The sequence below is a fragment of the Nansenia antarctica genome, assembly GCF_963989245.1.
Source record: "Nansenia antarctica genome assembly, chromosome: 1".
Lineage (NCBI taxonomy): Eukaryota > Metazoa > Chordata > Actinopteri > Argentiniformes > Microstomatidae > Nansenia > Nansenia antarctica.
Window position 1 is genome coordinate 71,011,996 of NC_137674.1, and position 17,500 is coordinate 71,029,495.

General features: G+C 53.4%; 1 protein-coding gene across 2 annotated transcripts in view; it reads left to right on the top strand.

Moving 5' to 3' along the window:
* furina (furin (paired basic amino acid cleaving enzyme) a) overlaps positions 1 to 17,500 on the top strand; it is a 118,027-nt gene that overhangs the window by 87,450 nt on the left and 13,077 nt on the right. For both annotated transcript variants that reach the window (XM_080541339.1, XM_080541338.1), the window contains exons 8-10: positions 1 to 27; positions 9,800 to 10,012; positions 13,765 to 13,865. The exon at positions 1 to 27 is cut by the window's left edge and continues 146 nt beyond it. In XM_080541339.1, coding sequence (XP_080397465.1) covers positions 1 to 27; positions 9,800 to 10,012; positions 13,765 to 13,865 — 341 coding nt within the window. The remainder of the gene's footprint in view (positions 28 to 9,799; positions 10,013 to 13,764; positions 13,866 to 17,500) is intronic.

The window sequence follows — 17,500 nt, forward strand, 5'->3', positions numbered from 1 at the left end:
GAAGCCTTTCTGAGAGGAGTTACAGAGGTGCGTGTGTGTGCGTTTGTGCGTGTGCGTCCTTGCGTGTGTGTGTGTGTGTGTGTGTGTGTGTGTGTGTGTGTGTGTGTGTGTGTGTGTGCGTGTGTGTGTGTGTATGTGTCCTCGGGTGCGTGCGTGTGTATCTGGGCCCCGCTTTCTCATCAATACAATGTGTGTGTGTGTGTGTGTGAGGCTCGCTCCACACACAGGCTGCAATTATGTCTGAACTATTCAACCTTGGAGGGACAAAGGCAGCTCCAACAAAGCAGTGTTGTTACTGACCCTGGCGGTGGTGAACGGAGGGAAGTCGGACTTGTTCGCTGTGCAAATATCACCCTTTCTAAAAGAAACACTGAGGGTGAACATAAACAAACACCAGGGGAAAACATTATGAATAAGGAGGATTCATACAACCTACACCTACAATGGTACGTTGCGTAACCAGTGCAGCTTGGTACTATTTCAGAGTGGAAGCGAGGGTTATTTAGAGTGGGATTATAGACATGGGTGGGGGATGTTTACCGTATCGGAGTAACTCATTAAAATGTAGTTTGTGCACAGAGAGCTGGTGCTGCAGGTGAAATATGAACATGTCAGATGTATGTAAATACAACCCTAGTCCTCCCTCTCCTGTTCTCTCTCCTGACCACCCGGGCACGGCACAGCCACGCTGGCACTCTGCCAACACACACAGTGTGCGTGTGTGTGTGTGTGTGTGTGCGTCTGCGTGTGTGTCTCTATTCTCTCTGTCTCTGTGTCTGTGTGCTTGTGCGTGCGTGTGTGTGTGTGTGTGTGTGTGTGTGTGTGTGTGTGTCTCTATTCTCTCTCTCTGTGTGTATGCGTGTGCGTTTCGTTGCCTGCGTGTCTGCGCTATGCTAATTAAGCATTTTGATGAATTCTTAAAGCGCCGGATGGAAAAGAAACTGTCAACAATGGACCAGGTCTTCTGTGAGAACACCAGGCAGCCGCCTCGCTACCAGTTTGTTTCAACAAACACACAGGGCTTTACTGTACACATAGAGCTGTACTGTACACATAGAGCTGTACACATAGAGCTCTACTGTACACATAGAGCTGTACACATAGAGCTGTACACATAGAGCTGTACTGTACACAGAGGTACCTAATCCCCCTTCCATACCCGCCTCTGCCCTATGGCACAGGGGATTGCGGAGACAAGGCAAAAAGAAGATTGTCAGAATAGAGAGAGAGAGAGAGAAACCCAAAAAAATATCAGACAAAGAGAGGCGGGCTCCATCTGAGAGCCATTAGCCTGTCCCCTCCGTGCTGTCTCTCTGTCTCTGGGACAACACTGTCCCCTCCCTCTGTCTCTCTGTCTCTGGGACAACACTGTCCCCTCCCTCTATCTCTCTCTCCCCTCCGTGCTGTCTCTCTGTCTCTGGGACAACACTGTCCCCTCCCTCTGTCTCTCTGTCTCTGGGACAATACTGTCCCCTCCCTCTGTCTCTCTGTCCCCTCCCTCTATCTCTCTCACTCTGGGACAACACTGTCCCCTCCCTCTGTCTCTCTCTCTCTGGGACAGCACTGTCCCATCCGTGCTGTCTCTCTCTCTCTGGGACAACACTGTCCCCTCCCTCTGTCTCTCTCACTCTGGGACAACACTGTCCCCTCCCTCTGTCTCTCTCACTCTGGGACAACACTGTCCCCTCCCTCTGTCTCTCTCTCTCTGGGACAACACTGTCCCCTCCCTCTGTCTCTCTCTCTCTGGGACAACACTGTCCCCTCCCTCTGTCTCTCTCTCTCTGGGACAACACTGTCCCCTCCCTCTGTCTCTCTCTCTCTCTGGGACAACACTGTCCCCTCCCTCTGTCTCTCTCTCTCTGGGACAACACTGTCCCCTCCCTCTGTGTCTCTCTCTCTCTCTCTCTGGGACAACACTGTCCCCTCCCTCTGTCTCTCTCTCTCTGGGACAACACTGTCCCCTCCCTCTGTCTCTCTCTCTCTGGGACAACACTGTCCCCTCCCTCTGTCTCTCTCTCTCTGGGACAACACTGTCCCCTCCCTCTGTCTCTCTCTCTCTGGGACAACACTGTCCCCTCCCTCTGTCTCTCTCTCTCTCTGGGACAACACTGTCCCCTCCCTCTGTCTCTCTCTCTCTGGGACAACACTGTCCCCTCCCTCTGTGTCTCTCTCTCTCTCTCTCTGGGACAACACTGTCCCCTCCCTCTGTCTCTCTCTCTCTGGGACAACACTGTCCCCTCCCTCTGTCTCTCTCTCTCTGGGACAACACTGTCCCCTCCCTCTGTCTCTCTCTCTCTGGGACAACACTGTCCCCTCCCTCTGTGTCTCTCTCTCTCTGGGACAACACTGTCCCCTCCCTCTGTCTCTCTCTCTCTGGGACAACACTGTCCCCTCCCTCTGTCTCTCTCTCTCTGGGACAACACTGTCCCCTCCCTCTGTCTCTCTCTCTCTGGGACAACACTGTCCCCTCCCTCTGTCTCTCTCTCTCTGGGACAACACTGTCCCCTCCCTCTGTCTCTCTCTCTCTGGGACAACACTGTCCCCTCCCTCTGTCTCTCTCTCTCTGGGACAACACTGTCCCCTCCCTCTGTCTCTCTCTCTCTCTGGGACAACACTGTCCCCTCCCTCTGTCTCTCTCTCTCTCTGGGACAACACTGTCCCCTCCCTCTGTCTCTCTCTCTCTGGGACAACACTGTCCCCTCCCTCTGTCTCTCTCTCACTCTGGGACAACACTGTCCCCTCCCTCTGTCTCTCTCTCTCTCTGGGACAACACTGTCCCCTCCCTCTGTCTCTCTCTCTCTCTGGGACAACACTGTCCCCTCCCTCTGTCTCTCTCTCTCTGGGACAACACTGTCCCCTCCCTCTGTCTCTCTCTCTCTGGGACAACACTGTCCCCTCCCTCTGTCTCTCTCTCTCTGGGACAACACTGTCCCCTCCCTCTGTCTCTCTCTCTCTGGGACAACACTGTCCCCTCCCTCTGTCTCTCTCTCACTCTGGGACAACACTGTCCCCTCCCTCTGTCTCTCTCTCTCTCTCTGGGACAACACTGTCCCCTCCCTCTGTCTCTCTCTCTCTGGGACAACACTGTCCCCTCCCTCTGTCTCTCTCTCTCTCTGGGACAACACTGTCCCCTCCCTCTGTCTCTCTCACTCTGGGACAACACTGTCCCCTCCCTCTGTCTCTCTCTCTCTCTGGGACAACACTGTCCCCTCCCTCTGTCTCTCTCACTCTGGGACAACACTGTCCCCTCCCTCTGTCTCTCTGTCTCTGGGACAACACTGTCCCCTCCCTCTGTCTCTCTCTCTCTCTGGGACAACACTGTCCCCTCCCTCTGTCTCTCTCTCTCTCTGGGACAACACTGTCCCCTCCCTCTGTCTCTCTCTCTCTGGGACAACACTGTCCCCTCCCTCTGTCTCTCTCACTCTGGGACAACACTGTCCCATCCGTGCTGTCTCTCTCTCTCTCTGGGACAACACTGTCCCCTCCCTCTGTCTCTCTCTCTCTGGGACAACACTGTCCCCTCCCTCTGTCTCTCTGGGACAACACTGTCCCCTCCCTCTGTCTCTCTGTCTCTGGGACAACACTGTCCCCTCCCTCTGTCTCTCTCTCTCTCTGGGACAACACTGTCCCCTCCCTCTGTCTCTCTCTCTCTGGGACAACACTGTCCCCTCCCTCTGTCTCTCTGGGACAACACTGTCCCCTCCCTCTGTCTCTCTCTCTCTGGGACAACACTGTCCCCTCCCTCTGTCTCTCTCTCTCTCTCTGGGACAACACTGTCCCCTCCCTCTGTCTCTCTCTCTCTGGGACAACACTGTCCCCTCCCTCTGTCTCTCTCTCTCTGGGACAACACTGTCCCCTCCGTGCTGTCTCTCTCTCTCTGGGACAACACTGTCCCCTCCCTCTGTCTCTCTCTCTCTGGGACAACACTGTCCCCTCCCTCTGTCTCTCTCTCTCTGGGACAACACTGTCCCCTCCCTCTGTCTCTCTCTCTCTCTGGGACAACACTGTCCCCTCCCTCTGTCTCTCTCTCTCTCTGGGACAACACTGTCCCCTCCCTCTGTCTCTCTCACTCTGGGACAACACTGTCCCCTCCCTCTGTCTCTCTCTCTCTCTGGGACAACACTGTCCCCTCCCTCTGTCTCTCTCTCTCTGGGACAACACTGTCCCCTCCCTCTGTCTCTCTCTCTCTGGGACAACACTGTCCCCTCCCTCTGTCTCTCTCTCTCTGGGACAACACTGTCCCCTCCCTCTGTCTCTCTCTCTCTCTGGGACAACACTGTCCCCTCCCTCTGTCTCTCTCTCTCTCTGGGACAACACTGTCCCCTCCCTCTGTCTCTCTCTCTCTCTGGGACAACACTGTCCCCTCCCTCTGTCTCTCTCTCTCTCTGGGACAACACTGTCCCCTCCCTCTGTCTCTCTCTCTCTCTGGGACAACACTGTTCCCTCCCTCTGTCTCTCTCTCTCTGGGACAACACTGTCCCCTCCCTCTGTCTCTCTCTCTCTGGGACAACACTGTCCCCTCCGTGCTGTCTCTCTCTCTCTCTGGGACAACACTGTCCCCTCCCTCTGTCTCTCTCTCACTCTGGGACAACACTGTCCCCTCCCTCTGTCTCTCTCTCTCTGGGACAACACTGTCCCCTCCCTCTGTCTCTCTCTCTCTGGGACAACACTGTCCCCTCCCTCTGTCTCTCTCTCTCTGGGACAACACTGTCCCCTCCCTCTGTCTCTCTCTCTCTGGGACAACACTGTCCCCTCCCTCTGTCTCTCTGTCTCTGGGACAACACTGTCCCCTCCCTCTGTCTCTCTCTCTCTGGGACAACACTGTCCCCTCCCTCTGTCTCTCTCTCTCTGGGACAACACTGTCCCCTCCCTCTGTCTCTCTCTCTCTGGGACAACACTGTCCCCTCCCTCTGTCTCTCTGTCTCTGGGACAACACTGTCCCCTCCCTCTGTCTCTCTCTCTCTGGGACAACACTGTCCCCTCCCTCTGTCTCTCTCTCTCTGGGACAACACTGTCCCCTCCCTCTGTCTCTCTCTCTCTCTGGGACAACACTGTCCCCTCCCTCTGTCTCTCTGTCTCTGGGACAACACTGTCCCCTCTGTGCTGTCTCTCTCTCTCTGGGACAACACTGTCCCCTCCCTCTGTCTCTCTCACTCTGGGACAACACTGTCCCCTCCCTCTGTCTCTCTCACTCTGGGACAACACTGTCCCCTCCCTCTGTCTCTCTCTCTCTGGGACAACACTGTCCCCTCCCTCTGTCTCTCTCTCTCTGGGACAACACTGTCCCCTCCCTCTGTCTCTCTCTCTCTCTGGGACAACACTGTCCCCTCCCTCTGTCTCTCTCTCTCTGGGACAACACTGTCCCCTCCCTCTGTCTCTCTCTCTCTCTGGGACAACACTGTCCCCTCCCTCTGTCTCTCTCTCTCTGGGACAACACTGTCCCCTCCCTCTGTCTCTCTCTCACTCTGGGACAACACTGTCCCCTCCCTCTGTCTCTCTCTCTCTCTGGGACAACACTGTCCCCTCCCTCTGTCTCTCTCTCTCTGGGACAACACTGTCCCCTCCCTCTGTCTCTCTCTCTCAGGGACAGCACTGTCCCCTCCCTCTGTCTCTCTCTCTCTCTGGGACAACACTGTCCCCTCCCTCTGTCTCTCTCTCTCTCTGGGACAACACTGTCCCCTCCCTCTGTCTCTCTCTCTCTGGGACAACACTGTCCCCTCCCTCTGTCTCTCTCTCTCTCTGGGACAACACTGTCCCCTCCCTCTGTCTCTCTCTCTCTGGGACAACACTGTCCCCTCCCTCTGTCTCTCTCTCTCTGGGACAACACTGTCCCCTCCCTCTGTCTCTCTCTCTCTCTGGGACAACACTGTCCCCTCCCTCTGTCTCTCTCTCTCTGGGACAACACTGTCCCCTCCCTCTGTCTCTCTCTCTCTCTGGGACAACACTGTCCCCTCCCTCTGTCTCTCTCTCTCTGGGACAACACTGTCCCCTCCCTCTGTCTCTCTCTCTCTGGGACAACACTGTCCCCTCCCTCTGTCTCTCTCTCTCTCTGGGACAACACTGTCCCCTCCCTCTGTCTCTCTGTCTCTGGGACAACACTGTCCCCTCTGTGCTCTCTCTCTCTCTCTGGGACAACACTGTCCCATCCGTGCTGTCTCTCTCTCTCTGGGACAACACTGTCCCCTCCCTCTGTCTCTCTCTCTCTGGGACAACACTGTCCCCTCCCTCTGTCTCTCTCTCTCTGGGACAACACTGTCCCCTCCCTCTGTCTCTCTCTCTCTGGGACAACACTGTCCCCTCCCTCTGTCTCTCTCTCTCTGGGACAACACTGTCCCCTCCCTCTGTCTCTCTCTCTCTCTGGGACAACACTGTCCCCTCCCTCTGTCTCTCTCACTCTGGGACAACACTGTCCCCTCCCTCTGTCTCTCTCTCTCTGGGACAACACTGTCCCCTCCCTCTGTCTCTCTCTCTCTCTGGGACAACACTGTCCCCTCCCTCTGTCTCTCTCTCTCTGGGACAACACTGTCCCCTCCCTCTGTCTCTCTCTCTCTGGGACAACACTGTCCCCTCCCTCTGTCTCTCTCTCTCTGGGACAACACTGTCCCCTCCCTCTGTCTCTCTCTCTCTGGGACAACACTGTCCCCTCCCTCTGTCTCTCTCACTCTGGGACAACACTGTCCCCTCCCTCTGTCTCTCTCTCTCTCTGGGACAACACTGTCCCCTCCCTCTGTCTCTCTCTCTCTCTGGGACAACACTGTCCCCTCCCTCTGTCTCTCTCTCTCTCTGGGACAACACTGTCCCCTCCCTCTGTCTCTCTCTCTCTGGGACAACACTGTCCCCTCCCTCTGTCTCTCTCTCTCTGGGACAACACTGTCCCCTCCCTCTGTCTCTCTCTCTCTGGGACAACACTGTCCCCTCCCTCTGTCTCTCTCTCTCTGGGACAACACTGTCCCCTCCCTCTGTCTCTCTCTCTCTGGGACAACACTGTCCCCTCCCTCTGTCTCTCTCTCTCTGGGACAACACTGTCCCCTCCCTCTGTCTCTCTCTCTCTCTGGGACAACACTGTCCCCTCCCTCTGTCTCTCTCTCACTCTGGGACAACACTGTCCCCTCCCTCTGTCTCTCTCTCTCTCTGGGACAACACTGTCCCCTCCCTCTGTCTCTCTCTCTCTCTGGGACAACACTGTCCCCTCCCTCTGTCTCTCTCTCTCTCTGGGACAACACTGTCCCCTCCCTCTGTCTCTCTCTCTCTGGGACAACACTGTCCCCTCCCTCTGTCTCTCTCTCTCTCTGGGACAACACTGTCCCCTCCCTCTGTCTCTCTCTCTCTCTGGGACAACACTGTCCCCTGCCTCTGTCTCTCTCTCTCAGGGACAACACTGTCCCCTCCCTCTGTCTCTCTCTCTCTGGGACAACACTGTCCCCTCCCTCTGTCTCTCTGTCTCTGGGACAACACTGTCCCCTCCCTCTGTCTCTCTCTCTCTCTGGGACAACACTGTCCCCTCCCTCTGTCTCTCTCTCTCTCTGGGACAACACTGTCCCCTCCCTCTGTCTCTCTCTCTCTCTCTGGGACAACACTGTCCCCTCCCTCTGTCTCTCTCACTCTCTGGGACAACACTGTCCCCTCCGTGCTGTCTCTCTCTCTCTCTGGGACAACACTGTCCCCTCCCTCTGTCTCTCTCTCTCTCTGGGACAACACTGTCCCCTCCCTCTGTCTCTCTCTCTCTGGGACAACACTGTCCCCTCCCTCTGTCTCTCTCTCTCTGGGACAACACTGTCCCCTCCCTCTGTCTCTCTCTCTCTGGGACAACACTGTCCCCTCCCTCTGTCTCTCTCTCTCTGGGACAACACTGTCCCCTCCCTCTGTCTCTCTCTCTCTGGGACAACACTGTCCCCTCCCTCTGTCTCTCTCTCTCAGGGACAGCACTGTCCCCTCCCTCTGTCTCTCTCTCTCTCTGGGACAACACTGTCCCCTCCCTCTGTCTCTCTCTCTCTGGGACAACACTGTCCCCTCCCTCTGTCTCTCTCTCTCTCTGGGACAGCACTGTCCCCTCCCTCTGTCTCTCTCTCTCTCTGGGACAGCACTGTAAAAAAAAACTAAAAACAACTGCATATGTAAACACAAACCACACACGCACCGTTCTACGGGGTAGAGCGTGGCGTCATCGCCGGGGGGGGGGGGGGGGGGGTCTAGCCCCCTGGTGTGCGTTTGTACACTGCGGCGGACGGCTGAGCGTGATCAACGGAGGGAGACCGCTACCACAATACTGCCTTTCCAGGGTGCTATTTATTCAGTGTGAATACAGAATAAGCCCCATGACTCATTTTTCTCAGGGGTTGTTGACATACTGGTCCCCCGTCGTGGAAGTATTGCTGCCTCGGCAAATTAAAGCTCTTTAGATTCCGAGCGTTGAGTGCCCACAGTGGGGTGATGGATGGTTATTACAAGCCTTTGACAGGCCTTTCAGAGATGAACCCTCTAATAAGTCTGCTGTCGTATCCAATGGGAAACTCTGTTACGATTGAATGGCGTTTAAGTTCTTCTTTTTCTTCCCCACCACCCCCCCCCCCCCCCCACCCACCCCTGCGCCCCACGTCCTCAGTTGTGGTTCGCGACAGATCTCCTCATCATAATGCAATGTGTGTCTGTCTGTCTGTCTGTCTGTCTGCCTGCGTCTGGTCTGGAAGAGTCTGTGGTTTGTGTAGGTTTGTCCTGTCTGACTGACTATTTGTCGAATAGCTGTCCGTCTGTCTGTCTGTTTGGCGATCTCTCTGTCTGTCTGTCTGTTTGGCGATCTGTCTGTCTCTGTGTCTCTGTGTCTCTCTGACTGTCTGTCTGTCTGACTGACTGTCTGTCTGTCTGCCTGTGTCTCTCTGACTGACTGGCTGACTGTCTGTCTGTCTTTCTGTCTGTGTCTCTCCTGACTATCTGTCTGTCTGTCTGTCTGTCTATCTGTGTCTCTGACTGTCTGTCTGTCTGTGTGTCTCTCTGACTAACTGTCTGTCTGTCTGCCTGTCTGTGTCTCTCTGACTAACTGACTGTCTGTCTGGCTGTCTGTCTGTGTCTCGATGACTGACTGTCTGTCTTTCTGTGTCTCTCTAACTGACTGTCTGTCTGTGTCTCTGACTGTGTCTCTGACTGTCTGTTTGTCTGTCTGTCTGTCTGTCTGTGTCTCTTTGACTGACTGTCTGTCTGTCTGTGTCTCTGACTGTCTATCTGTCTGACTGTCTGTCTGTCTGTCTGTGTCTCGCTAACTGTCTGTCTGGCTGTCTGGCTGTCTGTGTCTCTCTAACTGTCCGTCTGTCTGTCTGTGTCTCTCTAACTGACTGTCTGTCTGTCTGTGTCTCTAAATGTCTGTCTGTCTTTCTGTGTCTCTGTCTGTGTCTCTGACTGTCTGTCTGTCTGTCTGTCTGTGTCTCTGACTGTCTATCTGTCTGTCTGTCTGTCTGTCTTCCTGCCTGTCTGTCTGTGTCTCTCTGACTGTCTGTCTGTCTGTGTCTCTGACTGATTGTCTGCCTGTCTGTGTCTCGCTGTCTGTCTGTCTGTCTGTCTGTCTGTGTCTCTCTGACTGACTGACTGTCTGTCTGTCTGTCTGTGTCTCTCTGACTGTCTGTCTGTCTGCGACTCTGACTCTCTGTCTGTCTGTCTGTCTGTCTGTGTCTCTGACTGTCTGTCTGTCTGTGTCTCTCTGACTGTCTGTCTGTGTCTCTGACTGTCTGCCTGTCTGTGTCTCTGACTGGCTATCTGTCTGTCTGTCTGTGTCTCTCTAACTGTCTGTCTGTTGTCTGTCTGTCTGCAGGGTCGTGATGGTCTGGGCTCCATCTTCGTGTGGGCGTCGGGGAACGGCGGGCGGGAGAAGGACAGCTGCAACTGCGACGGCTACACCAACAGCATCTACACGCTGTCCATCAGCAGCACCACGCAGGCCGGCAACGTGCCCTGGTACAGCGAGGCCTGCTCCTCCACCCTGGCCACCACATACAGCTCCGGGAACCTCAACGAGAAACAGATAGTGAGTCTGTCTCTGTCTCTCTCTCTCTCTCTCTCTGTCTCTCTCTCTCTGCCTCTCTCTCTCTCTCTCTCTCTCTCTCTCTCTCTCTCTCTCTCTCTCTCTCTCTCTCTCTCTCTCTCTCTCTCTCTCTCTCTCTCTCTCTCTCACACACACACACACACACAAACACACCAGCACCAGTGAGGAAACCGATTGTGATTCAAAAGCGTGCTGTAATACACTCTTACATTGTTTTTTTTAGATTAGGTTAGATTCAACCTTTTTGTCATTGCACAGAGTACAAGGAAATGTGTTTTTTGCTCTGGCCACAGTGTCAGCCATAGTCAGCGTCCCTGGAGCAGTTATAGGGGTTAAGTGCCTTGCTCAAGGGCACGATGGCAATGGTAGATGCCAGCAACCCTCCAGTCACCAGCTGACATGCAGCTCCCTCCTGAGGCGGGGATCGAACCAGCGACCTTCCGACTGCTACCCGGCCTCTCTTAAAGTCTAGGCTCCCCCCGGCCTGTGTTAGAGCCATGAGGAGGATGACCCCCGGCCTGTGTTAGAGCCATGAGGAGGATGGGGAGGCTACCCCCGGCCTGTGTTAGAGCCATGAGGAGGATGGGGAGGCTACCCCCGGCCTGTGTTAGAGCCATGAGGAGGATGACCCCCGGCCTGTGTTAGAGCCATGAGGAGGATGGGCTCCCCCCGGCCTGTGTTAGAGCCATGAGGAGGATGGGGAGGCTCCCCCCGGCCTGTGTTAGAGCCATGAGGAGGATGGGGAGGCTACCCCCGGCCTGTGTTAGAGCCATGAGGAGGATGGGGAGGCTCCCCCCGGCCTGTGTTAGAGCCATGAGGAGGATGACCCCCGGCCTGTGTTAGAGCCATGAGGAGGATGGGCTCCCCCCGGCCTGTGTTAGAGCCATGAGGAGGATGGGGAGGCTCCCCCCGGCCTGTGTTAGAGCCATGAGGAGGATGGGGAGGCTCCCCCCGGCCTGTGTTAGAGCCATGAGGAGGATGGGGAGGCTCCCCCCGGCCTGTGTTAGAGCCATGAGGAGGATGGGGAGGCTCCCCCCGGCCTGTGTTAGAGCCATGAGGAGGATGGGGAGGCTCCCCCCGGCCTGTGTTAGAGCCATGAGGAGGATGGGGAGCCCCGGCCTGTGTTAGAGCCATGAGGAGGATGGGGAGCTACCCCCGGCCTGTGTTAGAGCCATGAGGAGGATGGGCTCCCCCCGGCCTGTGTTAGAGCCATGAGGAGGATGGGGAGGCTGCCCCCGGCCTGTGTTAGAGCCATGAGGAGGATGGCCCCCGGCCTGTGTTAGAGCCATGAGGAGGATGGGCTCCCCCCGGCCTGTGTTAGAGCCATGAGGAGGATGGCTGGCTCCCCCCGGCCTGTGTTAGAGCCATGAGGAGGATGGCTCCCCCCGGCCTGTGTTAGAGCCATGAGGAGGATGGGGAGCGTCTCGGCTGCCAGAGAACAGAGCAGAACATTCCACTGAGCCACAGTGTGTCTGGATGAACGTCACGTATTCTGAGGTTTCACACATCAGTGTGTACAGTTGAAGTCCTCACATTTAACGGTTGTAAACATTCCCTGGCTTAGGTCAGTTAGGATCGCTACTTCTCACTACTTCTTTAAAGAACGTGAATTGTCTCAATAATAGTAGATGTGATTTATTTTTAGCTTTTATTTCTTTCACCACATTCCCAGTGGGTCAGAAGATTACATACACTTAGTTAGTGTTTGGTAGCATTTCCTTGTTTAGCTTGGGTCAAACGTTTCGGGTAGCCTTCCACAAGCTTCCCACAATAAGGAATTTTGGCCCGTTCCTCCTGACAGAACTGGTGTAACTGAGTCAGGTTTGGAGGCCTCCTTGCTCATACACGCTTTTTCAGTTCTGTCCACACATTTTCTACAGGATTGAGGTCAGGGCTTTGTGATGGCTACTCCAATACCTTGACTTTGTTGTCCTTGTTGACCTAGCTGTGGCCATTTTGCCACAACTTTAGAAGTATGCTTGAAGTCATTGTCCATTTGGAAGACCCATTTGTGACCAAGCTTTAACTTCCTGGCTGATGTCTTGAGATGTTGCTTGAAGCAGCATTATCTGCATCCTTTTCCTTCCTCATGATGTCATCTATTTTGTGAAGTGTACCAGTCCCTCCTGCACTAGAGCCCCCCCACAGCATGATGTTGCCACCCCTGTGCTTCACGGTTCAGATGATGTTCCTTGGCTTGCAAGCCTCCCCCTCATTATGTTCCTCTGACCCACTGGAATTGTGATATAGTGAATTCTAAGTGAAATAATCTGTCTAGAAACAATTGTTGGAGAAATGACTTGTGTCATGCACAGAGTAGAGGTCTGTGGAGGTCGGGGGGGGGGGGGGGGGGGGGGGGTGGTGGTAGGGGTGTTGGGTGTTTGTGCTCTCCCGGGGGGGTGGAGGACTGTTCAGTTGTCACTGACCCAGCTGCAGACAGCTAGAGACAGCTCTGACACTGAGTACTGACAGTCTCCCCTCCCCATCTCTCTCTCTCTCTCTCCCCCCCACTCTCTCCCCCTCTCTCTCCCCCCCCCCCTCTCTCTCTTTGTCTCTCCCTCCACCTCTTTCGCTCTGTCTGTCTGTTTGTCTCTCACTCCCCCCCCCCCCTCTCTCTCCCCCCACCCTCTCTGCCACCACCCCCACCCCCGATTTGAATTAAGTACTACGGGCAGTGAAAAAATCCCATCTTCATGACTGTCGCTGTTCCACAGATCTGTCACACACACACACACACACACACAAACACACACACACAAACACACACAAACACAGCCACACACATCCCCAGCCCAGGCCCCACTGGGCAGACACATTCGTTAATATTTCACTGACATGTGCCCGTCCCCTCCGCGCCTCAGCGGGCCAGCCAGTTAATTGCCTTGTCCCTCATACGGCTGGGGGGGGGAGGAGGGGGAGGGGAGGGTTGTCCTGTCATCAGAAGGAGGGAATATTATACTGTACTGTGGCGATACGGCCCAGAATTCCATATGCTGCCGCTACGGTGTGTGTAGTGTGAGACTGGGCGTGATGGAGAGGAGCGCTTGTGCACAGAGAAAATAAATAGTCTCTCTCTCTCTCCCCCCCCCCCTCTCTCTCTCCCCCCTTCTCTCTCTCTCCCTCCCCCCCCCCTCTCTCTCTCTCTCCCCTTCTCTCTTTCTCTCTCCCCTTCTCTCTCTCTCTCTCTCTCCCCCCCCTCTCTCTCTCTCTCCCCTTCTTTCTCTCTCCCTCTCTCTCTCTCTTGCACGTCCTGCCTCTGTTTTCTGCTGCTCCTTAAAAACATTTCAGTGGGGAGCGGAGGATGATTAATTCTCACATTTTCCCATCTCCCAGCCCGTCCTGTACTGTAAGCAGGGACGTGTGTGTGTGTGAGTGTATCTGTCTCGCTCTGGCTATGGTGTAAGTGGCTTACGCGCCGCAGAATGCATTTTGGAGTCGAGCGCTGAGTGGAACAGAACCTTTTATCCTGAAAGAGAGTATAGAAAGTGCAAGTGAGTCATTTATCTTACTGATTGCTCCATCGAAGGGGTTGTTTCACGATTCACATAAGAGCCCCCGACTGATGGGGAAAAAAACGTCAGAGGAGATATTTTTTAAATTCGCATTATAAATGTTAGCCCAAACTTTTCCAATATCTTCTTCGGGGGGTGGGGGGCAGTGTTCTTTCTGCTGTGGGTGGTACCCGTCGCCGTCCGTTGGATTGACTTTGTCTTTCTCCTTCCTGTTCCTGTCAGGTGACCACCGACCTCAAACAGAAGTGCACGGACTCTCACACAGGCACGTCCGCCTCCGCCCCGCTGGCTGCTGGGATCATCGCCCTCGCCCTGGAGGCCAAGTGAGTGACTCCCACCAACCTGTCTCTCTCACCAACCTGTCTCTCTCTCTGTGTGTGTCTCTCCCACTCTTTCTCACTCTCTCGCTCTTTCTCCCTGTCTCTCTATGTCTATCTCTGTCTCTCTCTCTGTGTGTGTCTCTCTCTCTTTCTCTCTCTCTCTCGCTCTTTCTCCCTGTCTCTCTATGTCTATCTCTGTCTCTCTCTCTGTGTGTGTCTCTCTCTTTCTCTCTCTCTCTCTCGCTCTTTCTTCCTGTCTCTCTATGTCTATCTCGGTCTCTCTCTCTGTGTGTGTCTCTCTCTCTCTTGCTCTTTCTTCCTGTCTCTCTATGTCTATCTCTGTCTCTCTACCTCTCTCGCTCTTTCTCCCTGTCTCTCTATGTCTATCTCTGTCTCTCTCTCTTTCTCCCTGTCTCTCTATGTCTGTCTCTGTCTCTCTATCTCTATCGCCCTACCTCTCTCAATCTCTCCATCTCCATCTCCATCTCCATCTCTGTCTCTGTCTCTCTCACTCTGTCGATCTATGTCTCTACAGTGTATGTGAACCCCTTGAGCTTTTCTGTTGTTTTACCATGATTTTCTTATTTTATCACCAGTTTTCAATATATTAAATGTCAGGTTTAATCTTTATCAATTGCATGTACTTTGTTTAGAGGGAATTGTGAGTAGCCAAAAAACTACATGACACATGGAATTAGTGTATGTGCAAAAGTAAGTGAGGTGCCAGCTGCATTGGTAAACTCTAGGTTCCCAACCTATGGGCCGCGGCCCTCTGGTGGTCCGCGAGAGTACTGCAAGTGGGCCGCCAAATCATGGGCAAAAAAATTGTTTTATTGACGTTTTTTTGTTACAAAAACGTTTTAATTTTAAAAAGATACAAAATCTTGGATTGAACAGCCTTGATCGTATTGTGTGTGGTGTGCGCCAATATTTCCATCCGAAAAGAAGAAGTCAGCTCGCTTCTTGATTGGCTACATCCCCGTCACAATCGGACTCGCGAACAGGGGTGCCAGATGGGATAGACATTTTCCACCCTAACCACAGTCTAAAACCGCTAATTCCACACAAAGAAAACGAGCCCATCTGGCAACCCTAGTCGGGAGTCGGGAGACACGCATAAGGATGTTTGGTCGTAAATATTGAACACAAACAGCATTTACGATCTTGGTATTTGATCACCTGCTATATAAAACATCGCCGCTCGGCTTTAATGGTTTAACCGCTATTTATTTTTTATTTTTTTGCCACGCTCCCTCTAGTTTTTGGTGAAATTACGTCGTTGTTTTGAGCGCTTCGCGCGCTGCTGAGTGGGCCGCGACTACTGTAGAGATTTGTAAAGTGGGCCGTGAGTCCAAAAAGGTTGGGAACCGCAGCTCTAGGTAATAGATTCAGGTGAAACACATTTGGGTGCTTAATTAATCAATTGAGCAGACCAATTAAATGAGACCTTAGGAAGAGGGTTGGGCAGCACAGTTTAAAATAGAGAGGAAACCAAGTGAACCACTGTAGTGCCATGGTGTACCCACACACATCAACAATGCCGAGAGGACATCAGGAACAAGGTGCTGATTGATTGATTGATTGAAAACCTTTATTGTCCCCAATGGGGAAATGTTGTTGTCAAACAGCTCAGTTAGGGCAGAAAACATTCAATACAGAAAACAGAAAACATTCAATAAAATACATAAAACAGTGCAGGCTCAATAAGTAAAAAGTTCCAAGTTCCAAAGTTCCAGCTCCAGGTCTCCCCCACCCTGCAGGGCCTGGTTGTAGAGTCGGAGTGCAGCTGGAACAAAGGACTGTCCAAATCTTTTTGTACTTTGACGGGGGAGAACAAATCTGTGGCTGAACTTGCTCCTCATCCCCGCCAGCTCGCAGTACATCGGGTGGGAGGGATTGGCCAGCATGGCCGCCAGTTTTTTCCCCATCCTCTGTTCTGCCACCACCTCTAGGCTGTCCAGCCCGGTCCCCACCACAGAGCTGGCCTTCTTCACCAGTTTGTTTAGCTTCGCAGCATCCCTGGCACAGATGTTTCCACCCCAGCAGGCCACGGCGAAGAACAGAACGCTGGCAACCACCGACTGATAAAACATTTGCAGCAGCTTGTTGCAGACACCGAAAGACCTCAGCCTTCTCAGGAAAAACAGTCTGCTCTGCCCTTTCCTGAGAAGACAGCCCATCAGTCTGGGGAAAGCTATAAGACCATCTCCAAAAGATTCCAGCTCCATCCATCCACTCTAAGACAAATAATTTACAAATGGAGGGCATTCAACATGACCGCAACTCTGCCCATCAAAACTATCACCAAGAAGCACCAGAAAAATAATAAATCAGGTAAAGGCCAACCCACACGTCACCTCTAGAGAGTTGCAGACCTCTCTGGCAGGATCTGGGGTAAATGTATGTGCGTCTACAATCATCGGAACATTGAATAGACATGACATTCATGCGAGGATTGCTAAAAACTCTTGGACAAACCAGAGGCCTTCTGGAAGTCCATTCTCTGGACAGATGAGTCCAAGATTTTTGATCAGAATCTCCTGCCATCAGTTGTCCTGGAGTTGAAGCTGGGCCGAAAATAGGTTCTGCAACAAAACAATGACCCAAAGCATACCAGCAAAGCTACCAAGGAATGGCTGAAAAGAACGAGGATTCGTAATCTGGATTGGCCTAGTCAATGTCCGGACCTCAGTCCAATAGAAATGTTGTGGCTAGATCTGAAGCGGGTGGTACATGCCAGATGTCCCTCCAACCTCTCTCAACTGGCTGAGTTCTGCAAGGAGGGGTGGGCAGAAATCCCCAACTGCAGATGCGACAGTCTGGTCAGTGGTTACAGAAGACGTTTGGTTGAAGTAATCACTGCAAAAGGAGGTGCCACAAGCCACAAGTCTGCTCTACACATTGGTGTTTGGATATACATTTAATAAGGCTATTTAAAACATTTTTACAAAGACGATGACCATATCTTGAGGGTTCACAAACTTTGAAGCAGCACTGTATCTTCTATGTCTATCTCTGTCGCTCTAACTGTCTCTGTCTGCCTGTCTCTGTCATGATCTGCGTCTATCTGTATCCCTCTCTTTCTGTCTTCTGTCTCCATCCTTTTGTTTTCTTGAGCACACAGCCTTGCCGTAGGAGTGGCGCTCTCTCTCTCTCCGAAGGGCTAGCTGGCCTGTAATAGTGGATCATTGTAACAGCTGGGTCCTGTTCTCCCTGTCCTCTCTGCTGCGTGCATGCCCTGCCCAGTCCAGTCGTCCTATGAGAGGAGAGTACAATACCTACAGAGAATGGGTCGCGTGTGACCCGTTAAAGTCCCTGCGGTTCCCCGTCCATTAAAAAGTCTCCCTTGACTCGCACAGCATACTTTATGACTTTCCTTTCAGTACAAAGCTGACCTTTCGTAAAGGACAGAAATGATGAGGTCGGAACTCACGAGTTGGCCAGTACAGTACAGTGTGTTTTACTGTGGTTTTCTTTTTTTCTTTTTTCTTTTACTGTCGCTCTGCAACGTGGGACTGGAGTTGGTAACCCTGGGTTGATACACAGGAGAGGCATGAGAGCAGGGGGGGGATCTGACCGCCAGATGATCCCTCCTCTCCTCTCCTCTGTCCTCTTTCTTGTCTTATCTCTCTATCGCT